The sequence below is a fragment of the Procambarus clarkii genome, chromosome 87, assembly GCF_040958095.1.
Source record: "Procambarus clarkii isolate CNS0578487 chromosome 87, FALCON_Pclarkii_2.0, whole genome shotgun sequence".
NCBI classification, from domain to species: Eukaryota; Metazoa; Arthropoda; class Malacostraca; order Decapoda; family Cambaridae; genus Procambarus; species Procambarus clarkii.
This window is the reverse complement of record NC_091236.1, coordinates 4,854,141-4,873,111: the sequence shown is the minus strand read 5'-3', so window position 1 is coordinate 4,873,111 and position 18,971 is coordinate 4,854,141. Positions and strand designations below refer to the sequence as shown.

At 45.7% G+C, this 18,971-nt stretch overlaps 1 protein-coding gene across 1 annotated transcript in view; it reads right to left on the bottom strand.

Annotated features, from left to right (window-relative positions):
- Positions 1-18,971, bottom strand: part of LOC123747100 (translation initiation factor eIF2B subunit gamma) — a 22,712-nt gene extending 3,741 nt beyond the window's left edge. Inside the window, exons 1-8 of the mRNA XM_045729131.2 lie at positions 18,894-18,971; positions 18,031-18,169; positions 16,469-16,636; positions 9,848-10,002; positions 5,217-5,391; positions 3,332-3,527; positions 1,743-1,849; positions 739-923 (exon numbers count right to left, since the gene is read on the bottom strand). Of these exons, the coding sequence (XP_045585087.2) occupies positions 739-923; positions 1,743-1,849; positions 3,332-3,527; positions 5,217-5,391; positions 9,848-10,002; positions 16,469-16,636; positions 18,031-18,169; positions 18,894-18,956 (1,188 nt within the window). The 5' untranslated portion in view covers positions 18,957-18,971. The remainder of the gene's footprint in view (positions 1-738; positions 924-1,742; positions 1,850-3,331; positions 3,528-5,216; positions 5,392-9,847; positions 10,003-16,468; positions 16,637-18,030; positions 18,170-18,893) is intronic.

The window sequence follows — 18,971 nt, the reverse complement described above, 5'->3', positions numbered from 1 at the left end:
TGAGCCCTGGAGGCTCCCTGAAGCCATCCCACAGATATAGTGCTATTCTATTTGGGATTGTCAGTCACAGTTCTTCTTGCCTACCAGGGACCAGTGCCTGGGGACCTGAGCGAGGGGACCTGAGCATGCAGCTGTACCAGGGCAAAGAGGCATTCGTGCCTCAAAATCCCAGAACAAGAAATTGAGCCCTGAGGTTAAGTCTGACTGCCAGCACCATCAGTCAAGAACTGAAGGGTGTGTTGGTAACAAAGTGGGGTAACCGGGCACATTTTTTCCCTGCAAGGAGGGAATGGTACTAACAAGTGAGGGGCTAGTTCATTGAAGTGTTGCTTAATTATTTTCTTTATGGGGGAATTCTTTTGCTCTTTTGAGGACATAGGTCGCATTTTTCAACCACAGTGGTCTGTTTTGTTTTGCCTACTTTTCTGGGTGCCTTCCCTGGTTGATGGCAAGTATGATATACTTTAAATGTAAAGTGTTCATAGGCCATTGCTCCCTGCAAGTCTCGGAGGGGGGGGGGGGCCAGGTTCTGGCGCTGGTCCCTGGTAGGCAACAAGAACTCGGTGACTGATCACCCCAAATAGGATAGCACTACTGTATATCAGTGGGCTAGCTTCAGGGAGCCGATAGGGCTCTCCACAGAAATCATCACATTGAATCAGTATTTTACCTTTTTAAATTCTTACAATGCCAAACAAGAAACACCTTTGAAGCCCCATTAGAGACTCATCAACTGACCTTTCTATTAAGCTGCCAATATGAGTTAAGGGTGTTGGCCCGGACACAACAGCCTTGGTGAAGGTAGACGTAACACACCCGAGGGTCCATCTGGCAAGAATTGTGGTGTCTTGACAACTCCACACTGCTGTTGTACTTCTTCACCAAATCATCATATTCTTCCTTTTCTATTACGTCATGAATATCTGGCAAGAAATAAAAGTGGGTTACACAATTATATAGTCAAGTGCCAGTTATCAGAGGTACAATATTTGGATCCAGAGCTGCCTTGACACGATGACCAAACCACACACCAGAAGATGAAGAAATGGTGATGTTTCGGTCCATCCTAGACCATTATCAACTCGTGTGTTCGCCGACTTCATAATGGTCCAGGATGGATCAAAACATCATTGTTTTTTCATTTTCTGATGTGTGGTTTGGTCATCATATCTTCAGCCACATTATTGTGACTTATCATCTACCTTGATACATTTTTACAAAAAAATTATAATTGAGCATTTTAATGCTTTTGTACCCGGTACTTTTAAGTACCTTTTGTACTTTTGTAACTTTTGGAAGCCTGGTCAACGACCGGGCCGCGGGGACGCTAAGGCCCGAAAACACTTCAAGGTACAGTAACCTCAAGGGACCCGAGGTACAATAACAATGAAAAAAATTCCTGGAAGCATTATTTTCTGACAGCTTATGCCTCCAGAGTATAGAAAATGGCTATTATTCCCCTCAAACTTTGCTCTGACCTTTTCCCCAGACAGCTTAGGGAAGATGCCATGAAGGTGCCTGAAGGCTGCCGACTTATGAAACAATGTAACTGCTCTAGATAAGGAGTCAACAGCTGTCAAGTACCTTCAAAACATCTTCCCTAACCTGTGGGACTTATCTGTTTCACATGCAACATTCAGCCTATTATTTATGAAAATTTTTTGTGCTGTCCCTTAAACAATATACAGTACTAGTAGCATTTTTCCATTTTAAGGGAAATAAACTTGCTGCCTCTCACTAACCCAGCTTCCTCTCACTACGCGGCTTGGTGGGCTTCCTGGTGAACTGGCGAGAGATGATGTGCGGGAGGATTTCTGCCTTGAGTGAGCCCATTTCTTCACATGGAGATCTGTAACAGAACACTTTTGCCAATAAGCATGGCATCAGGCATGGACATAATATAGAACATTAGCAACATTATATCATGCAAGTGGCCAGGAGCAGCAGGTAAAGTACTAAGGAGGTAAGAAGGAAGCACAACCCAGTGCCTGATATACTGGTACTGTACTCAGGAGAGAAGATCAAAGTACAACCCAGCATCTGATATACATCTTCACCCCATTTATATCTTCATAGCCTTCCCTGGTCTTTAATGTCTTTCTACATATTGCATAAACTAATCATTAGCATCCAGAACATTATTTAACACTTTCACACTCTTGGCGCTCAAAAAAAAATAATACCCTAGATGCTTTCGGCGCTCCGGGTACCTACGCGGTAAGACAGAAAAAGTGTACACTCTTTTTACTGTCCTGATAATAATTGAAGGCGCACGTATTTAAATTTGGTATCACTGTGTTCGCAATAAAATTGTCTATAAGAACATATCTATAAAATGCCGCCAAACCATAAGGACTATCAACACCAAATAAAAAACTATTCAGATCACTCGCCAAGAGCGCCAAACAGCAACAAAATGTTTCCACTCTCTTAATGGTTGCGAAGCCTACAGTTGTCCTACATCGCTAATTGTGGTATCATTGGAATCGCAATAAAATTCTCTACACGGACATATGCATATAAATATAGATTCAATGTTGTAGCCCACCCAAAACAGTGTGGGAAGTGGCCGAAGTGTTACCCGCGGCAGCATATCGGCGAAACTCGCTTTGAAAAGTGTATATTCAATTCACTGTCCTGACATTATTTGTCGATGTATGTATTTCATTTTTGTACCAATGTGCTCGCAATAGAATGTTCTATAAGAACATAAGTATTAAAGGTCACATAAGGATGCGTTCGACCGGCAACATATATAAAAACTACGTCGATTACACTCGTCGTGTCAATAATACAATTGTTTTACCACGATGATTCACTGCCACGCCGTTTTCTTTTATAAGCTGTTCGGCTATTAGAGAAAACGTAAATTTCATGGCAAACATTTGTATACTATTCCCAAGTTGATCGGATAATAAATGGATTTTATACAAATATTTTTTCGATGGACTACAGGCGTCGTCTGTTATGCGGAAACGTAAGAAAATACGGTGACGACTCATGGATAATCCTAAGCGCGAAAGTGTTAAACAAATTGAACTAAAATATATCACATTAAACTATATGACTTAAAGAGTCGTGCCCTTTGCGTACTGTCAGCATTTGCAAGTACCTACTGGGTATTTTAATTATCAATACCTGATCAACTGAGCAATTTTCATCAAAATTAATGTCAGTATAAGTGCCTCAAAATTTCATACCTTCCAGACTAACATAAGTAAACCTTCTGTGCATGTATTCATTTAGTTAACAAAACCTGGAAAGAAAAATCTACTATAACATGAGCAGCCAAGAGAAACTCATAATGAAACAAAAACACTAAGAACCCTACTCTTTACTAAGGATGTAATCAACAAGCCATCGCTTCATGATGTAGAGGTGAGCATCAATCACAGAAGTTGACAAGTCAAGGGACTTGGCACTCTTGAAAACACGGGAATGCAGCGTGATAACTTCGTCATAGTCACCGCCTGCTACTGCATACATCAGCCGTTTTGTCCCCGTCTCCAGACACACAACATCGCTACCTGTCAAAAGGGAAGTAAACAATAAAAACTGTCCAAAGTGTATTACCAAAAGGAATATCATATTTTGAATCCTTATATTTTGTATACCCTTGTCATGCTGTGACAGACTGTGGGGGAGATACTATGCTTAACCAAAAATAAGATGTTGAGTATAGTAAAACACTACTTTTCAGGTGGTTTCTTGGAGTCTTTCTAAGTCAGAAGATATTTGGACCACCAGAACAATGCCACTATGCTAGGGTCATGTGACTTCTTTTAAAGCCTGATATAGATTTTTGCAAATGATCTCATCATGGATAAAGGTGCATAAGGGAGACAATGGGAAGTCTAACTCAAGCCATCACAGAAGGTTCAGCCCAAATTGACACCCTGCAGGGAGCAATACCCTCAACATCCACTGCAAACACTACTTAGCACTCTGCAAACTATTATAACTGACTACATTACTTCCCACTCATGCTCATCCTAAGGTAAATCCAGGCAGATACTGTAGTCAAGTCACAAGAGAATCATTCTCGGAGTGCACCATCCGTCCTAATACCGTCCTATTCAATGAGAAAACCTTAGCCCTGTTTATGCATCAAACTACTATAGAAAATATATCTCTAGGGGGTCATTCATGTTTAAAAAACCATACACAGAACAATAACCCTGCAACTAAGCTGTAATGGAACCCCTATAGACAGTGGCACACAAATAACTACAGTAGTTGCAGATACTTTCCATGATGCGAACAATAACGAAGAACCTAGCTAAAACTTTATGTAATTAACCAATGCATAGCTTAGAATAGCATAGTAATGTACTAGGCAAAAATTGAGAAGTTGGCTTTCTCCAGCCCTGTAACTCTTTGGGTCCGGCCACTTTAGCAAGGCAGGTGGCAGCATAGTTTGAGGCAGTAGATTGCAAAATGTTAATTAATGCTTGTAATGGCTACTGAAGGTACTGCTCTTCCCATATGGCATAGTGAGCTGCACCCTGCACCCTGTGTGCCATAGTGAGCTGCACCCTCTGTAATGGCTTGAGCTAGACTCAAGCCATAACAATCTTTTTTCCCTGATAAACCCATTTCCAAAAACCTGTATCCAGCTAGGGAAGAAAACCATGAGAGCCTAGTGTAGTAACATTGTCCTGGTGATCCAAAGGGTTTCTTGCTGCGGGCATCTGAGGGATCTTGGCTCAGAAACAAAGCAACAGTTAGCTTTATGTACAAATATTAGCAATTCTCCAACCTGAGCCAAATGTAGCAGGACAGATATGAAAGCAGCAATTAAACACGACTTAGTAGCTCCTAAGGAGACTGAGCTAGCAAAACCTATTTTATTCCATTATTTCACCAAATTTTCAAGGGTACATGAACATTTTGTGGAAACATTTTTTTTACTATGTTAAATATTTATTAAAAGTGATTTTTAAGTGGTTTTATAGGGGGAAGGAGGGGGGGGGAGTGAAAACATATGATGGTGTATATATACATAAATACAGTACACATTTAGTGGGTTGTGGACTAAAACATGTGTCTTATCTACCAGCAAATATCATACTATACTTATTACAGTATTTATAACAAAGAAAAGAAAATATCTACCATTTACAAAGAAATCTCAAATCTCAATACAATGACCACTCAAAATTAATCTTAGCACTGTAAACATTTGTAAACTCAGCTGGGCAGACATTATGACTTACTGAGTGTAGGTTTAGTTTTAGGTCCAGGAGCAAATGCCTTCAAGAATTCTGGCTGTTTGTTAGCTGTGAGCATGGTAAACGCCGCACCACTAGACCGGTGCCGATTCAAGATATCTTGAAGTTTAACATCAGTCACCAAATCACTTGATACAATCACAACGTCATCAACACTCCGCTGTAAGTAAACATGTCAATAATGTAGTGAGGGAATAAGTTTATATTAATACATTTTTAGCAAAAGAAAATAAGACAAGATTGGGACAACTACCTGGAGCATACCTGGAGAGGGTTCTGGGAGTTCTACTCCCGGTCTGATAACTTGGTCTAACAGGCTCTTGCTTGAAGCAGTCCAAATAGAGCCGGAGCACAAAGCAACCCGAACCCAGCAAGCTGGGAAAGCACCAGAACCCCGGCTAGCAGACAAGCAGACAACACCAACCAGTCATCGAGGCAGGCTACTAGCCTGCCACTTCCCTAGCACTCACTTCTATGCACCTACATTCATTACTTGTCAGACAGAAGTGATTGTGGTGATACCTTGTGAGTTGTGCCAAACTCCTCCAGGTAACAAAAAACCAGCGTTGAATGTAATGAAACGCCATTTTCTGGGTGAGACCCGGAGGCTCCCCGGAGCTTTACCGGCTGATATGCTAATGTCAGACTTTGGCATCAGTCATGTGTATGGAGTTCTAGGGCCTACCGGGGACCACGAGCCAGAACCTGGCCCCCTCAGAGAGGCAAGGGGAGCAATGGCCTATAGAAACCCCCGTGTGGTTGGAAGCATTCTATGTCTGCCATCGACCGGGTCAAGCATCCAGAAAGGTAAGCATTCCAAAACAAACCCCTATTCTGGTGAAAATTGCTACCTAAGCCGAACTAGTGAATAGAACTCTTCAACAGAAAACAAGGAAACTAGTATGACGTCATACGTCACCGCGCCGCTGTCTGCGCAGCTCCCCCCTCCCCGGGAGGGGGAAGGGGGAGCCCCAGACCTCCCACGCCGGCTATCCACCCATCAGTTCTGAGGCTGGATGTCAAAACACGCGAAAAACGCCGACCGGAGGGAGGGAGGGTTGCCGGGGAGCATCCGGGTCTCACCCAGAAAATGGCGTTTCATTACATTCAACGCTGGTTTTCTGGGGGGAGCCCCTGTTACGGCCCTCTCGGGACGCAACGGGGTTCTCACTCTGATGTTGTTAGAGGAAGATATAGGTATCCGTTCCCAAGCCAGTAGTGGCTATCAAGGGATGAGATCCGTGACGCAAGTAACTTAAAAGGGAGTAGGGAAAGAAAGTTAAGAACTTAATATAATATAATGTTCACCATCACCATTTAAATATATAAAAGTAAAACGTACACAAGGGGGAGGGGTATTAACACTTTACAAAGGGGATCAACACTGTAGTCTTCTGCTGGAGACTATGGATCCTCGAAGCTAGGTGCTGAGTCCGCGGTGCTTTCTTCGTGGCCTCAAGACGTGTCCTCTGAGAACGCCGAGCCTACCCTGGCCACAGGTCAGCCACAACACAGGTCCACTGGGGGCACCGTCGTGGAGGCCGTCAACCACACGTCCAGCAGGTCTGCTGGCAGGTACTGAGCCACCAAGGCTGGTACGGCCACTCCACGAACGATAAAAGGGGTACGCCCTAGACAGGAGTCTCGTGTGATATCACCAATCACCCTCCTGTCCTCAATACCCCAGTGGATTATCGTCTCCAACCGTCGGTCCCGGGTAAATCCTTCCACTGCCACTCCACTGGCAGGCTTAACACACCACAGTGTTCTTCCGGGGGGACGACGTCACGACAGCTGCAGCAAACTTCACAGTATGGAGACTGGCTGCCTCGGGTAGACTGACTCCACTTCCATCACAGTGGTCCCAGGTCGGCTCTGTAAGCAGACACGTCATCAATAACAGGGACACTAAAACACCACACTTACAGGCTCAGACACAAACGCCGGACATATCCACTCCATAGGTGGCGTTGTAGTCTGAGCACCACCTCACCAGAGGTCAGCGGCGGCGGTGTTGAGCGCTGAACCAGACTGGAAACTGGTCCTCGAGTCCAGTACACGCTGTCCTCACTAGGTGTCGTCGTTCGTTTGGCGGGGGTTTCGGGAGCTGACCCACAGATGGCGTGTTTGTCACTGCTCCAGGCTCGAACGCTGGATCCGGGTTCGTAACAGCCCCGTCGGCTCCCCGGAGCTAACTACCCACAGAGGAAGGTCAAAGGGACAAAACCGGGAGGCGGACACCACGCACCCCCCAAGGAGGCAAGACAACCGGCAGCAAACGCCAACCCAAGGCGCCACAGCCCCGAAAATCCCGGGAACAACACGAGAACCACGAGCAGCAAGGCCCCTGCACGAACACCAAAAATCCATGCCCGAAAGACTGCAAGGCCACGTCGCCCAGACGGCAGCGAGAGCAGCGAAGCCACGAACGCCACAGGCATGAGGGAAGAACACAGGCAGCTTAGCCACAAGAACACGGCTGACCACCCGGGACACCATCACCCGCGAACCGGGAAGAACAGAACCGGATCAACGCAAAACGCGCTCCGGACCCAAACGCCGTGGCACGCAAACAACAGCGGAGGGCCGCCACTGAACACAAAAACGACACCCCCGGCCCGACCAACGAAGCACCAACAAACCCTGGACCCCTCCAGAATGCAGCAGCCCCACCCCGCGCCAGAAAAGATGGAGACTGCTGCCATCAAACAACCAAAACGCTAAAACCGAAGGAGCAAGAAAACTCAGCGAACCGACCCCCAGAGGCAAAGGCCCAAAGGAAAGAGCCGACGAAAAAACACACCGGAACCGAAGGGGCACTACCAACCGAGGAGAAGACAGAGCACGCTGACCAGAGACCAGGATGGTGCAAGCGGCGCACGAACAGGCCTGAGGTGAAACGACGCACAAGACAGCTGACTAACGGTGCAGAAGCAACACCAAGACCGAAAGCAAGCTGAAGCGGCTCCGCCTGCGCCGCACGAAAAGAGGCGACAGTATGTGGCAAGACGACGGCCCCCAACCCCCACTAGAAAACCAAGCCAAGAGTAAACCAAGCTAACAAGAGGAACCACCTAAGAAGGGACAGGAAAAGGAAGGACCGCCAAAATACCCCATACTGCCGCCAAGAGAAGCACGCAGGTGGGACACCTACCACGAAGCCACCCGACCACCAACCGGAGGCGAGACCACGAGGCAGAACATAAGCAGCCCCGACAAGGCCCCCCCGAGCCCAGGAAAAAGGCGGAGCCGCGAGAAGATCTCGGGCGCGACCACCGAAACCCAGGCGGCACAAGGAGATGGAACGAAGGCAGACCCCCCCACCAGGTATATAAACAAAAGAAAAAGAAAACCCCGCAAGAGGACAGCGTACCCAAGCGGAACAGAGCCGGCCGCTATGATTGGTAAAGACAAGCTGCACAGTACCCCGCGCCCCACCAGTGCAAACACTGCCCCTTACTCTAAGGCGAACAAGGGAGACAGAACACCCGAGCACACAAAGAGCGGCCGAAAACCAAGCAGTAAACGGCCAAGCAGGGGCAGGACCCAAGGAACTTGTGGAAGGTGGCCCCAAGCCCCAAGGGCAGTACTTACAGGGCACCTAGGGAAGGGAACCCTAGGCGCATGCAGCCCAAGTACTGAAGAATCACTCCCGGCTCACGCACCACCTAGAAAACAGACACCACACTCTAGGTACAGTGCTGAAACAACCACTGGAGCCGGAGCACATAACCATTGCCTATAGCATCAGCCGAAGAACTGATGGGTGGATAGCCGGCGTGGGAGGTCTGGGGCTCCCCCTTCCCCCTCCCGGGGAGGGGGGAGCTGCGCAGACAGCGGCGCGGTGACGTATGACGTCATACTAGTTTCCTTGTTTTCTGTTGAAGAGTTCTATTCACTAGTTCGGCTTAGGTAGCAATTTTCACCAGAATAGGGGTTTGTTTTGGAATGCTTACCTTTCTGGATGCTTGACCCGGTCGATGGCAGACATAGAATGCTTCCAACCACACGGGGGTTTCTATAGGCCATTGCTCCCTTTGCCTCTCTGAGGGGGCCAGGTTCTGGCTCGTGGTCCCCGGTAGGCCCTAGAACTCCATACACATGACTGATGCCAAAGTCTGACATTAGCATATCAGCCGGTAAAGCTCCGGGGAGCCGACGGGGCTCCCCCCAGAAAATTATCCAAGCCCAGAATTATTCACAATTTGGTTAATATTCACATTCCCCAACACCCAGGGTGTTTACGAGGGCTACTACGTAGTACTGCGGGATCTTCAGCTTTCAAGAATTCTCATATTAGCCTGCAACAAGTAGCTGGTTTGAGATCCCCATTCTTCTGGCTTTTCTAATGGTCAGGGACAAAGTAAATAGATTGGGCTGGAAGCCAATTACTCAACAATTTCTTCCCACTAATGGCAGAGCAAGCAATTTTTTCTACCTACTTATGCCTCCCCCACCATACAATATTGGAAAAATGGAGTAATGATAATGAATTAATGAATAATATGTACAAACATTTTTTATTTCAGAACACCATCAATTTTCACCCCACCCTGTCATTCCCTTTACGGGAACAGAGATAAAAAACAAGTCATGTAACATAAAATAATGCAAACCTTGATCTTGGAGGCAACATGTCTGAGGGAGTCAGCAGTGCCTGGGTCATGGGAGGTGTTGACTGGAGCTATGTCCAGGTTTAGCTTGAGCCCATACTGCTCCACCACTTTGCTCATTCTCTGCTCTTCACCCACACTCACCACCACTGTCACCTCTGTAGAAATATACAAATTTGTTAACCATCCACAAATCTGAAAAAGAATTGAAGACATTTTGGTCCATCCCGAACCATTATCGTGTCACGGAAAAAAAAAAAGAGGAGTGGTACAGAGTGTCTAATTTTCTGCCCCCTTTTTATCTTATTAGATACGTAAAATATTTAAAACGAACAAATTGACAAGATAAACAATGCAAATCAATGTAAGAAAAAATTAGAACCTCAAGTATAATGTAACTCACTTTCAGTGCTGGAATGTCAGAATGTCGACCAAGAGAAGCCCAAGCCCTGCCACGACCCAACTGAGAGGGGCTGGAATGATGCCCCTCCCCCTCCCAGAGCACCAACAAGTCCGATACAGGACGGCAACTGGCCGAAGCCGCAGACAGAAACTGGGCAACACTGTCCTCCGGGAATAACAGAGGACAAAATAGCGAAGAAGACTGAAGAGCCAGGGCCCAAGTCGAATGCAAAGACAGAGAAAGCACAGCCTGCCAACAAGCGAGACGTGAGGTGAAAAACATAGTGACCGCCTCCCGGAGGATCGGTGCAAACAGCTTCAGAAGGGCAGACGATGACGCAGCAGTTGATTCCAGAACCCAAGTCTAAGAACCCTCGCCCAGCACCCCCAAATTCTCCAAAAACCGATCTGAAAACAGGTCCAAAGACCGGAAAAACGTAAGACAAAGGCCAAATGACCGCGAGTCCGAAGGTCATCAGCCGCCAACGCAGCCAAAAAGAGTGGGAACCTGAACATGCACCAGACCCACATCCCAAGGAAGCAAAGGAGCGAAGAGGCACTCATTGAGGAACTCTTGCAAGCCTCTAAGAATTCCTGCAACACCGATGAAACCTCCCCCCATTCAAGCATGCGGGTATGACAAAAGTCATGCCAAGCCCCAAGAAAGAAGAAAGGGCAGTCTGTTAGCTAAGAAGATTTCGGAACCTCCTGTAACGGGGGGTGGGGGGAAATAGCTCTATCTTGTCCATTATTCCACCCCCCCAGTTAACTAACGAGGCCGGGGGAAGCAGCTCTCTCTAGTCCGTTATCCCGTCCACAGTTAGCTAACTATTCTAGAGCACTCCCAGAGTTCCTAAGGCAACCTCTCTCGTTCAACACCTTGTAACCTAGGTATTTGACTACCTAGGTGCTAAGACTACAAGGCGCAGTAACTGGATCAGCTACCCGAAACTCTAGAGAGAACTCTAGAATACTGAATCATTGCTACAAACGTATAAGAGGAAACGAAAGGAAAGAAATGAATAGTGAAGTAATTAGTGAGGGTGTGGGGTGAGAGGTAGGGAGGTGGGAGGAGCGAGGAGGGTCATTAGTTGAAAGTGAGAGTTCAGAGAGGGGTGGAGGGAGAGGTGTAGATAGGTAGAAGTAGAAGAGTAGATAGTAGAAGTAGAAAGTAGATAGTAGAAGTAGAAAGTAGATAGTAGAAGACGAAATGCTGCCACCATCCATTCATGATCATTACATACAAGACAAGGAATGGAACTTGTCTGTATCACAATATTCACCAAAGATGTTATCAAGAGATCATTATTAGTATGGTCCCATCTTTATCATGTACTCATTCTAAACCATGAAACCAGTAACCACAGAGGCTTTCTCACCTCAACTCAAAATCTCTAGGGAACAAAATAAAGTCCATTTAAATAATAAATTCAACAATTATATTTTTCATGATAAGTATCATAACTTAAGCAATCCAATTAAAATGTTAAAGATTAATATTCAAAGTGAGTCATCCTCCAAGAATCTGAGAACACTACAACTGACTGCCCCTGATCATCATCACAACACTTGTAAAACACGTCCAAGTCACCTTACTGCTCAACTCACCAAGTGTCTCTGCCTATAGCTGGATTGAGGGGGGGGGGTCTGTAGCTTGACAGAGACTGTCTCGCCCTGCCGGCCGACAGCCTCCCTGCTAGCCTCCGGCACTCTACCAAGCCATTCCTTAAACGTCGGCATGTTTGAAGAAACATGCCGACCACGGAGAAACAGTCTCCGTGGTGTAGTGGTAAGACACTCGCCTGGCGTTCCGCGAGCGCTATGTCATGTGTTCGTATCCTGGCCGGGGAGGATTTACTGGGCGCAATTCCTTAACTGTAGCCTCTGTTTAACGCAACAGTAAAATGTGTACTTGGATGAAAAAACGATTCTTCGCAGCAGGGGATCGTATTCTAGGGACCTGCCCGAAACGCTACGCGTACTAGTGGCTGTACAAGAATGTAACAACTCTTGTATATATCTAAAAAAAAAAAACTATTAGAGGTGTGACTTTCCGGTGGACAAACTGGCGCCTTCTCAATCCTTGTATGTGACTCATGTACTATATATATTTTAAATAAACTAAACCAAACACTTTTACAGTGTTACATCTCCCCTTCTCCCCGAAATAAAGTTTTTGCAACACTGCTAAAGCAAGCTAGCTGTGTGCAACAACTTTATTAACGAAAAAAAATACATCCTAGCTAAACAAATATACATCATCCTACTCTAAAAAATGAAATATGTAGACAGACGTCCATTGTCTCTGGCTGGGCGACGTCACTGCTTGGTCTTGTAGATAGTCCTGTACCACATTTCTTCAACACAACTGCTTCCGTCGCTTCTCCGTCGTTAACGCACAACAACCCTTGGTCAACCAGAAAGCCGTTACTACTTGAACTGCGCACAGGACCGTGGAATTCGGTTGTCCCAGCTGATCTGTAATTGGCCCTACGTCAGTCACCATGAGAGACGTATATTGGGGTTCTTCACAGCTATGGGGACTACAAGGTTCGAGACCTTCATATAGTTGCCAACAGTAGAAATCCCATCCTACTCTTCTTCCTCCCTGTTGCTCCAGCACGCCTCCTTCAGAGAGCTACTTCTGACAGCCACATCAAGTCCGCATGACACAGGAAGAATCACTCAACAGAGCAACATGCTTGCAGGAGGGGCGGCCAGTTAAGGCAAACGATCCTGTCTTGCAATTACGCTCCATGCAATGATGCTGACACCAGCAAGGGACACTAGGCATCGTGTCTCACTCAGCTTGGTCTTATCTTCTTTCTTCTCTCTTCTTTCTTCTCTCTTCTTTCTTCTTTCTTCTCTCTTCTTTCTTCTCTCTTCCTCCTCCCATGGGTCTTTGACAAGCGACCTGGGGTCCATTGGGGTCCGTCCGTCCTGGGGTCCATCTTGGGTAGACCGATGTTGGTGGGACAGACTGGAGTCGTCGTTGTTCCTCTTCCATCTTTACTGGGTCGTCTGGGGTCGTCTGCAGAACGACCTGGGGTCCACTGGGGGTCCGTCCGTCCTGGGGTCCACTGGAATCCGTCCGTCCGTCCTGGGGTCCACTGGGTAGACCAATGTTGACCGACCGAGAGGGCTGTATCTCGGGGGTCCCCTGGGGTGGTGGTGGTGGTGGTGGTGGAGCCATGATCTCCAGGTAGGGGGCTGGTTGTCGTCGTGGTGAGGAACGCCCCTGAGTGTGGTACCAAGCAGCCGTCTCTCTCTTCTGTATATGCATCGCGCCTCTCCTCTGGCTCCCACCTGTGAATGAACATAAAGGCGACAATACCGTGCTCCCAAGATGTTGTGTGACCCTGTAGTTGGTATAGGGTTCACACAGTCTACTCATACTGCTCTCCTCCTGGCAACGACTACACTTAAATTTAAATAATCCAATTGACACTGAATGAAATTGACTTGGTGGAACATAATACAGTAACAGAGTAAAGTTAGAGAAGAGAGAATAAGGTTATCACTACTTTTAACTTGTCACAAAAAAAAAAAAAATCAACACTAATAGACAAAATACTAGCCTAACTTAACTGTACCGTTCTTAATCTTACGTACTTAAACAGCCGTTACTCCCACCCTTAACCTACAGCCACCTACGTGACCCAGAGTGTTTCCCTAGCTTCTCCGCCGGTCAACAACTCAAAACTTTTGCCACCCCCTGTAACCAGACTATCTAACGTCGAGCGTCCCCAACGTGAAGTCTACTGACATACTAAGCCTCCCCCTAGCATGCTGTACAAAACCAGTACACCTTGGGTTATTGCATTCAAATGGAGTAAAACAGTCGATCGCAATAATCTGAGCAGAACCACTACTTAAACTACTTAATAACTACACCTGCCACTCCCCAACTGACCTGGAGACCAGCGGTGGCTGGGTGTCCCCCTGGGACATGCGAGGTCACCTGTCACACTCAGGTGAGCTCCACTACCAACACCGCTAAGTTCCCAAATCACCAAATCTTATCAATTAACACAAATCACTACACACGCAAGTTCTGGTGAACATTCCCTGAACTTCACAAAACTCACCAAATCACTAAACACAACACCAGAGAATCACTATCTCCTAACCTGAAAAAAAACTTGCTAAACCGCGAATATTAAACACTGTCAAGATCTCCCTGATAGCGCCTGAGTGGCAAAAAGACACGTGGGACTAAACAATGTTAAATGAACACTACCATAAACATTGTTCGACACCGCTGCCAACATTGTAACGGGGGGGTGGGGGAAATAGCTCTATCTTGTTCATTATTCCACCCCCCAGTTAACTAACGAGGCCGGGGGAAACAGCTCTCTCTAGTCCGTTATCCCGTCCTCAGTTAGCTAACTATTCTAGTGCACTCCCAGAGTTCCTAAGGCCACCTCTCTCGTTCAACACCTTGTAACCTAGGTATTTGACTACCTAGGCGCTAAGACTACAAGGCGCCGTAACTTGATCCGCTACCCGAAAACTCTAGAGAGAACTCTAGAATACAGAATCACTGCCTACAAACGTATAAGAGAAAACGAAAGGAAAGAAATGAATAGTGAAGTAATTAGTGAGGGTTTGGGGTGAGAGGGAGAGAGGTGGGAGGAGCGAGGAGGGTCATTAGCTGAAAGGGAAAGTTCGGAGAGGGGTGGAGGGAGAGGAATAGATAGGTAGAAGTAGAAGAGTAGATAGAAGTAGAAGAGTAGATAGTAGAAGACGAAATGCTGCCACCATCCATTCAAGACTATTATATACCAGACAAGGAATGGAACTTGTCTGTATCACAAAATTCTCAAAAGATGTTATCAAGAGGTCATTATTAGCATGTCCCATCTTTATCATGTACTTATTAAAATCAGGGAACCAATAATCCCCGAGGCTTTCTCACCTCAACTCAACTCTAGGGACACAGTGAAAGACCATTTAAATAATAAATTCAACAATTATATTTTTCATGATAAATATCATAACTTAAGCAATCCAATTAAAACGTTAAAGATTAATATTCAAAGTGAGTCATCCTCCAAGAATCTGAGAACACTACAACTGACTGCCCCTGATCATCACACAACACTTGTAAAACACGACCAAGTCACCTTAATGCTCAACTCACCAAGTGTTTGCCTATAGATGGATAGGGGGGGGGGGAGGGGGAGTCTGCAGTGGACAGAGACTGTCTCGCCCTGCCGGCCGACAGCCTCCCTGCTAGGGCCGTCCCCTCTGCTCTCCTGGCTGCTGTTGTTCTCTTAATGCTCTCGAATCGATAGTTCTCAGAGTATACATTGGGGAACCTAGTAGCGAACTCCGCCCACAAGTAGATAGCCTCCGGCACTCTACCAAGCCATTCCTTAAACGTCGGCATGTTTGAAGGCTACCAGGCTCCAATTATGAGATTAGTAGAAGTAAGGTGAAATTCGCATGATCTGACCTCAGGTCACTTGGGGTCATTAACTATTAGAGGTGTGACTTTCTGGTGGACAAACTGGCGCCTTCTCAATCCTTGTATGTGACTCATGTACTATATATATTTTAAATAAACTAAACCAAACACTTTTACAGTGTTACACTCATAATGCACCCTATAAGAGAAAGAAGAACTGAACTCAAACAGACGGATCCATCACAGAGGCGTAAACCGGGTCTCGCAAGAGGTACGCACCAAGAGACTCTCTAACCTCCGCAGGGCAAATCTGAGCCCCGAATTTGCCCCACTAGAGGTGGGGCAAACTAGTGCACACGCTAGTTTCACAAAATTTTGGTGGTTTGTTTTCATTGTTGGCAAGTTCTTTTGCAATTTTGGGGCTGTGGTCTAGTTTTTAACCATGCAGTGGTCTGTTTTGATTTGCTTAACTTTCTGGGATGCCTTCCTCATTGGTGGCAATTATGATTGACTCTAAAGATAAAGTTTTCATATGCCATCATTCCCTGCACCTCTCTGAGGGAACAAGGTTCTGGCTTGTGGTCCCCACTAGGAAAATAGAATTCCATGGCTGATGGCACCTTGTAGTATGGCACTGATCAGTGTATGATAGGTTCAGGGAGCCAATGGAGCTCCTCCCAGAAAACTAATAGTGGCAATGAAATTTAAGATACTGTAGGCAAGGAATTAGAGCTACAACTCTTAATTGACTGGTATGACAGATACTTTTACAACTTCAGAGTTATATTAATGTGTATTCAAGACACACCTACCTGAGAAACCAGCCTCCTGCAGGAGCTGAAGTGGGTAGCAGACCATGGGAAGAGTGCCCAGAGGAAGAAGACACTTGGGAGTGTGATTGGTTAATGTTGTCATCCTCATTCCTGGGCCTGCTGCTAACACGATTGCCTGGGCCTCCAAACGCATCTTGGCATATATCACTTGAAAGGTGAAAAACAGCGATTAATAAAAAATAGCAATTCTTGTAACTATATAATACAAATTAATTTCTGTACATTTATGTATGGAGTGTGACAATAAATGGGTGGAGGGATTGAGCAGGAGATCCATCTTCCAAAATTTCTTCCAGCAAAGGCCAAAAAGAGTCCGGTCGTTTAGTCGGGTTCATTTTCTACTCTCACTCAGGGATTCTGGGTTCGAATCCCAGGTGGGACAGAAATGGTTGGGTGTATTTCCTATCACCTGATGCATCTGTTCACCTTGCAATAAACAGGTATCTAAGAGTTAACAAGCTTGTAGTGGGGTTGCATCCTGGGGAAGAGTCTAATATGACCCTAGGAAGAGGGATGACCTCGATACAAGCCTAACATTGAGCAGGGGAAATGCAGGAGTGTTTTATCCACATTGATACTGCTTTTTCATTAGATGTGATGTACCACAGACCATCACTAGCCAGAACCAACAAACACGTCTCCATCAGTCAGATCTGCTGATGCCAAATCAAATCTTCTCACCTCAGGAGTTAGGAATAGCTTGATGGGTACAGAGGAACACAGAGCCTTCAGATCATGGTCCCAAAACCCTTTAGTACCTCCCTGAGCTTGTGTTTTCTGTAATAGTCTCGAAAGAGAAATTAAATCATAAAAAAATCTGTTAAAGAGGTTCCCCCTAGTCAAAGTAGTGTAAGACATTGATATCTATATGCAGTTTTCAGTACTCCCAACGTAATTTTAATTTTGACTTTATTTGCAAAGGGTGACACAAAGCTGATTTGTATTTTGTCTATGAATGATATATATTTTTGTCCATGAATGATCTGTGTGTATTTTTGTTCATGAATGATATGCATGTATTCTTATCCATGAATGATTATTTTTGTCCATGAATGATGTATTTTTGTCCATGAATGATGTATTTTTGTCCATGAATGATGTATTTTTGTCCATGAATGATGTATTTTTATTTATCCATGAATGATATGTATGTATTTTTGTCTATGTATGATATGATTGTCTATGTATGATATGAGTGAGGATGATGCAAGGACAGTATCTTGGGGCACAGAGCCTTTCACTGTGCCAGGACTGGACTTCGTCTAACTTGCTGTCTGACCCGTTCGCCGGGAAACTCAATCTTTCCATTCTGTTTACACTTCCCTTGGACCTGATCTTGCAGGCCATCACTCCATAGTCACACGGACTGGCCTACAATGCAATCTAATCCATCAGTATGAAACACGCTACTGTACCTGTATGTCAACACAAAACTGATGCAACAGCTGGCCAGCAGAGTTTGGTCGTCCAACTATGCACTGCCTCAACAATATCAAATTGGTGTGACTAGAGCTTGTAGCCCGTACGGGAATAGCTCTTACCTGCAGGTGTGGTGATAAATGAGAAGAGAGGTAAATCAAGGTCCCCCGGGAGAGAGCGCGAGGAACACCGTCGCCGCCGTCCACAACAACACAGATCTCCTGCTGGATGGGAACGTGTCCCTACAACAACACAGGTCTCCTGCCGGATGAGAACGTATCCCTACAACAACATCCTTGTCTGTACTGGGATATAAATTCCCACATCAGGGTTGCCAGGTCCCAATTGCTGAAAGTAGCGAGCTGACGGTCTAAAAGTAGCGAATTTGTAATAAGAGTAGCCCAATTTTTTGTTTAGTGACTAATACGGGTTTCAAAGTAATATATTTTGATATATAGAGTACACTACACGATGTTAATTGTTTAATATTATTTCTGGACACACATTATATAGGGGTACCACCTCTGGTGCAAGTGTAGGGACCCATAGCCTCGGAGAAGAAAATAAAGAGTACTCAAAGAAGACCTTGTGGATCCTCACTGAACACTTTGATATTTTCTTCTCCTACCACCCCTATTCTTTTGGAATGTGTGTATATTTATCTAACTTTATTTGAAAATGTCATTACACAAAAAAAGTTACAATATTGATTACATGCAGGGTGCAAGGCTGCTTGTCACAAGTTGTACAGCTCTTCCAGCTCCTCAGATGGCGGTCAGGAACCATGGATGCAGTGAGCATTTCCTCTCTGGATTGCCACACTAAGGCGCTGAAAAAGAAAACTGGCAGCTCTAGGGTCTCTAGTTGTTTCTATTAGCTTAGACCCCAACTCCTTCAAAAAGCTAGCAGCACTTTTACCCCAGGCACCAAGTGTCTGAAGCAATGGGGACAAAATTGTAGTGGTGCTCAAGGTCTCTGTATTTACGTGACTTGGCCGCTTCCCGGTGATTGGCAGCTCCTCCTGCTTGTGTAGCACTGAAGTCAACATAGGTATTGGCTAAAG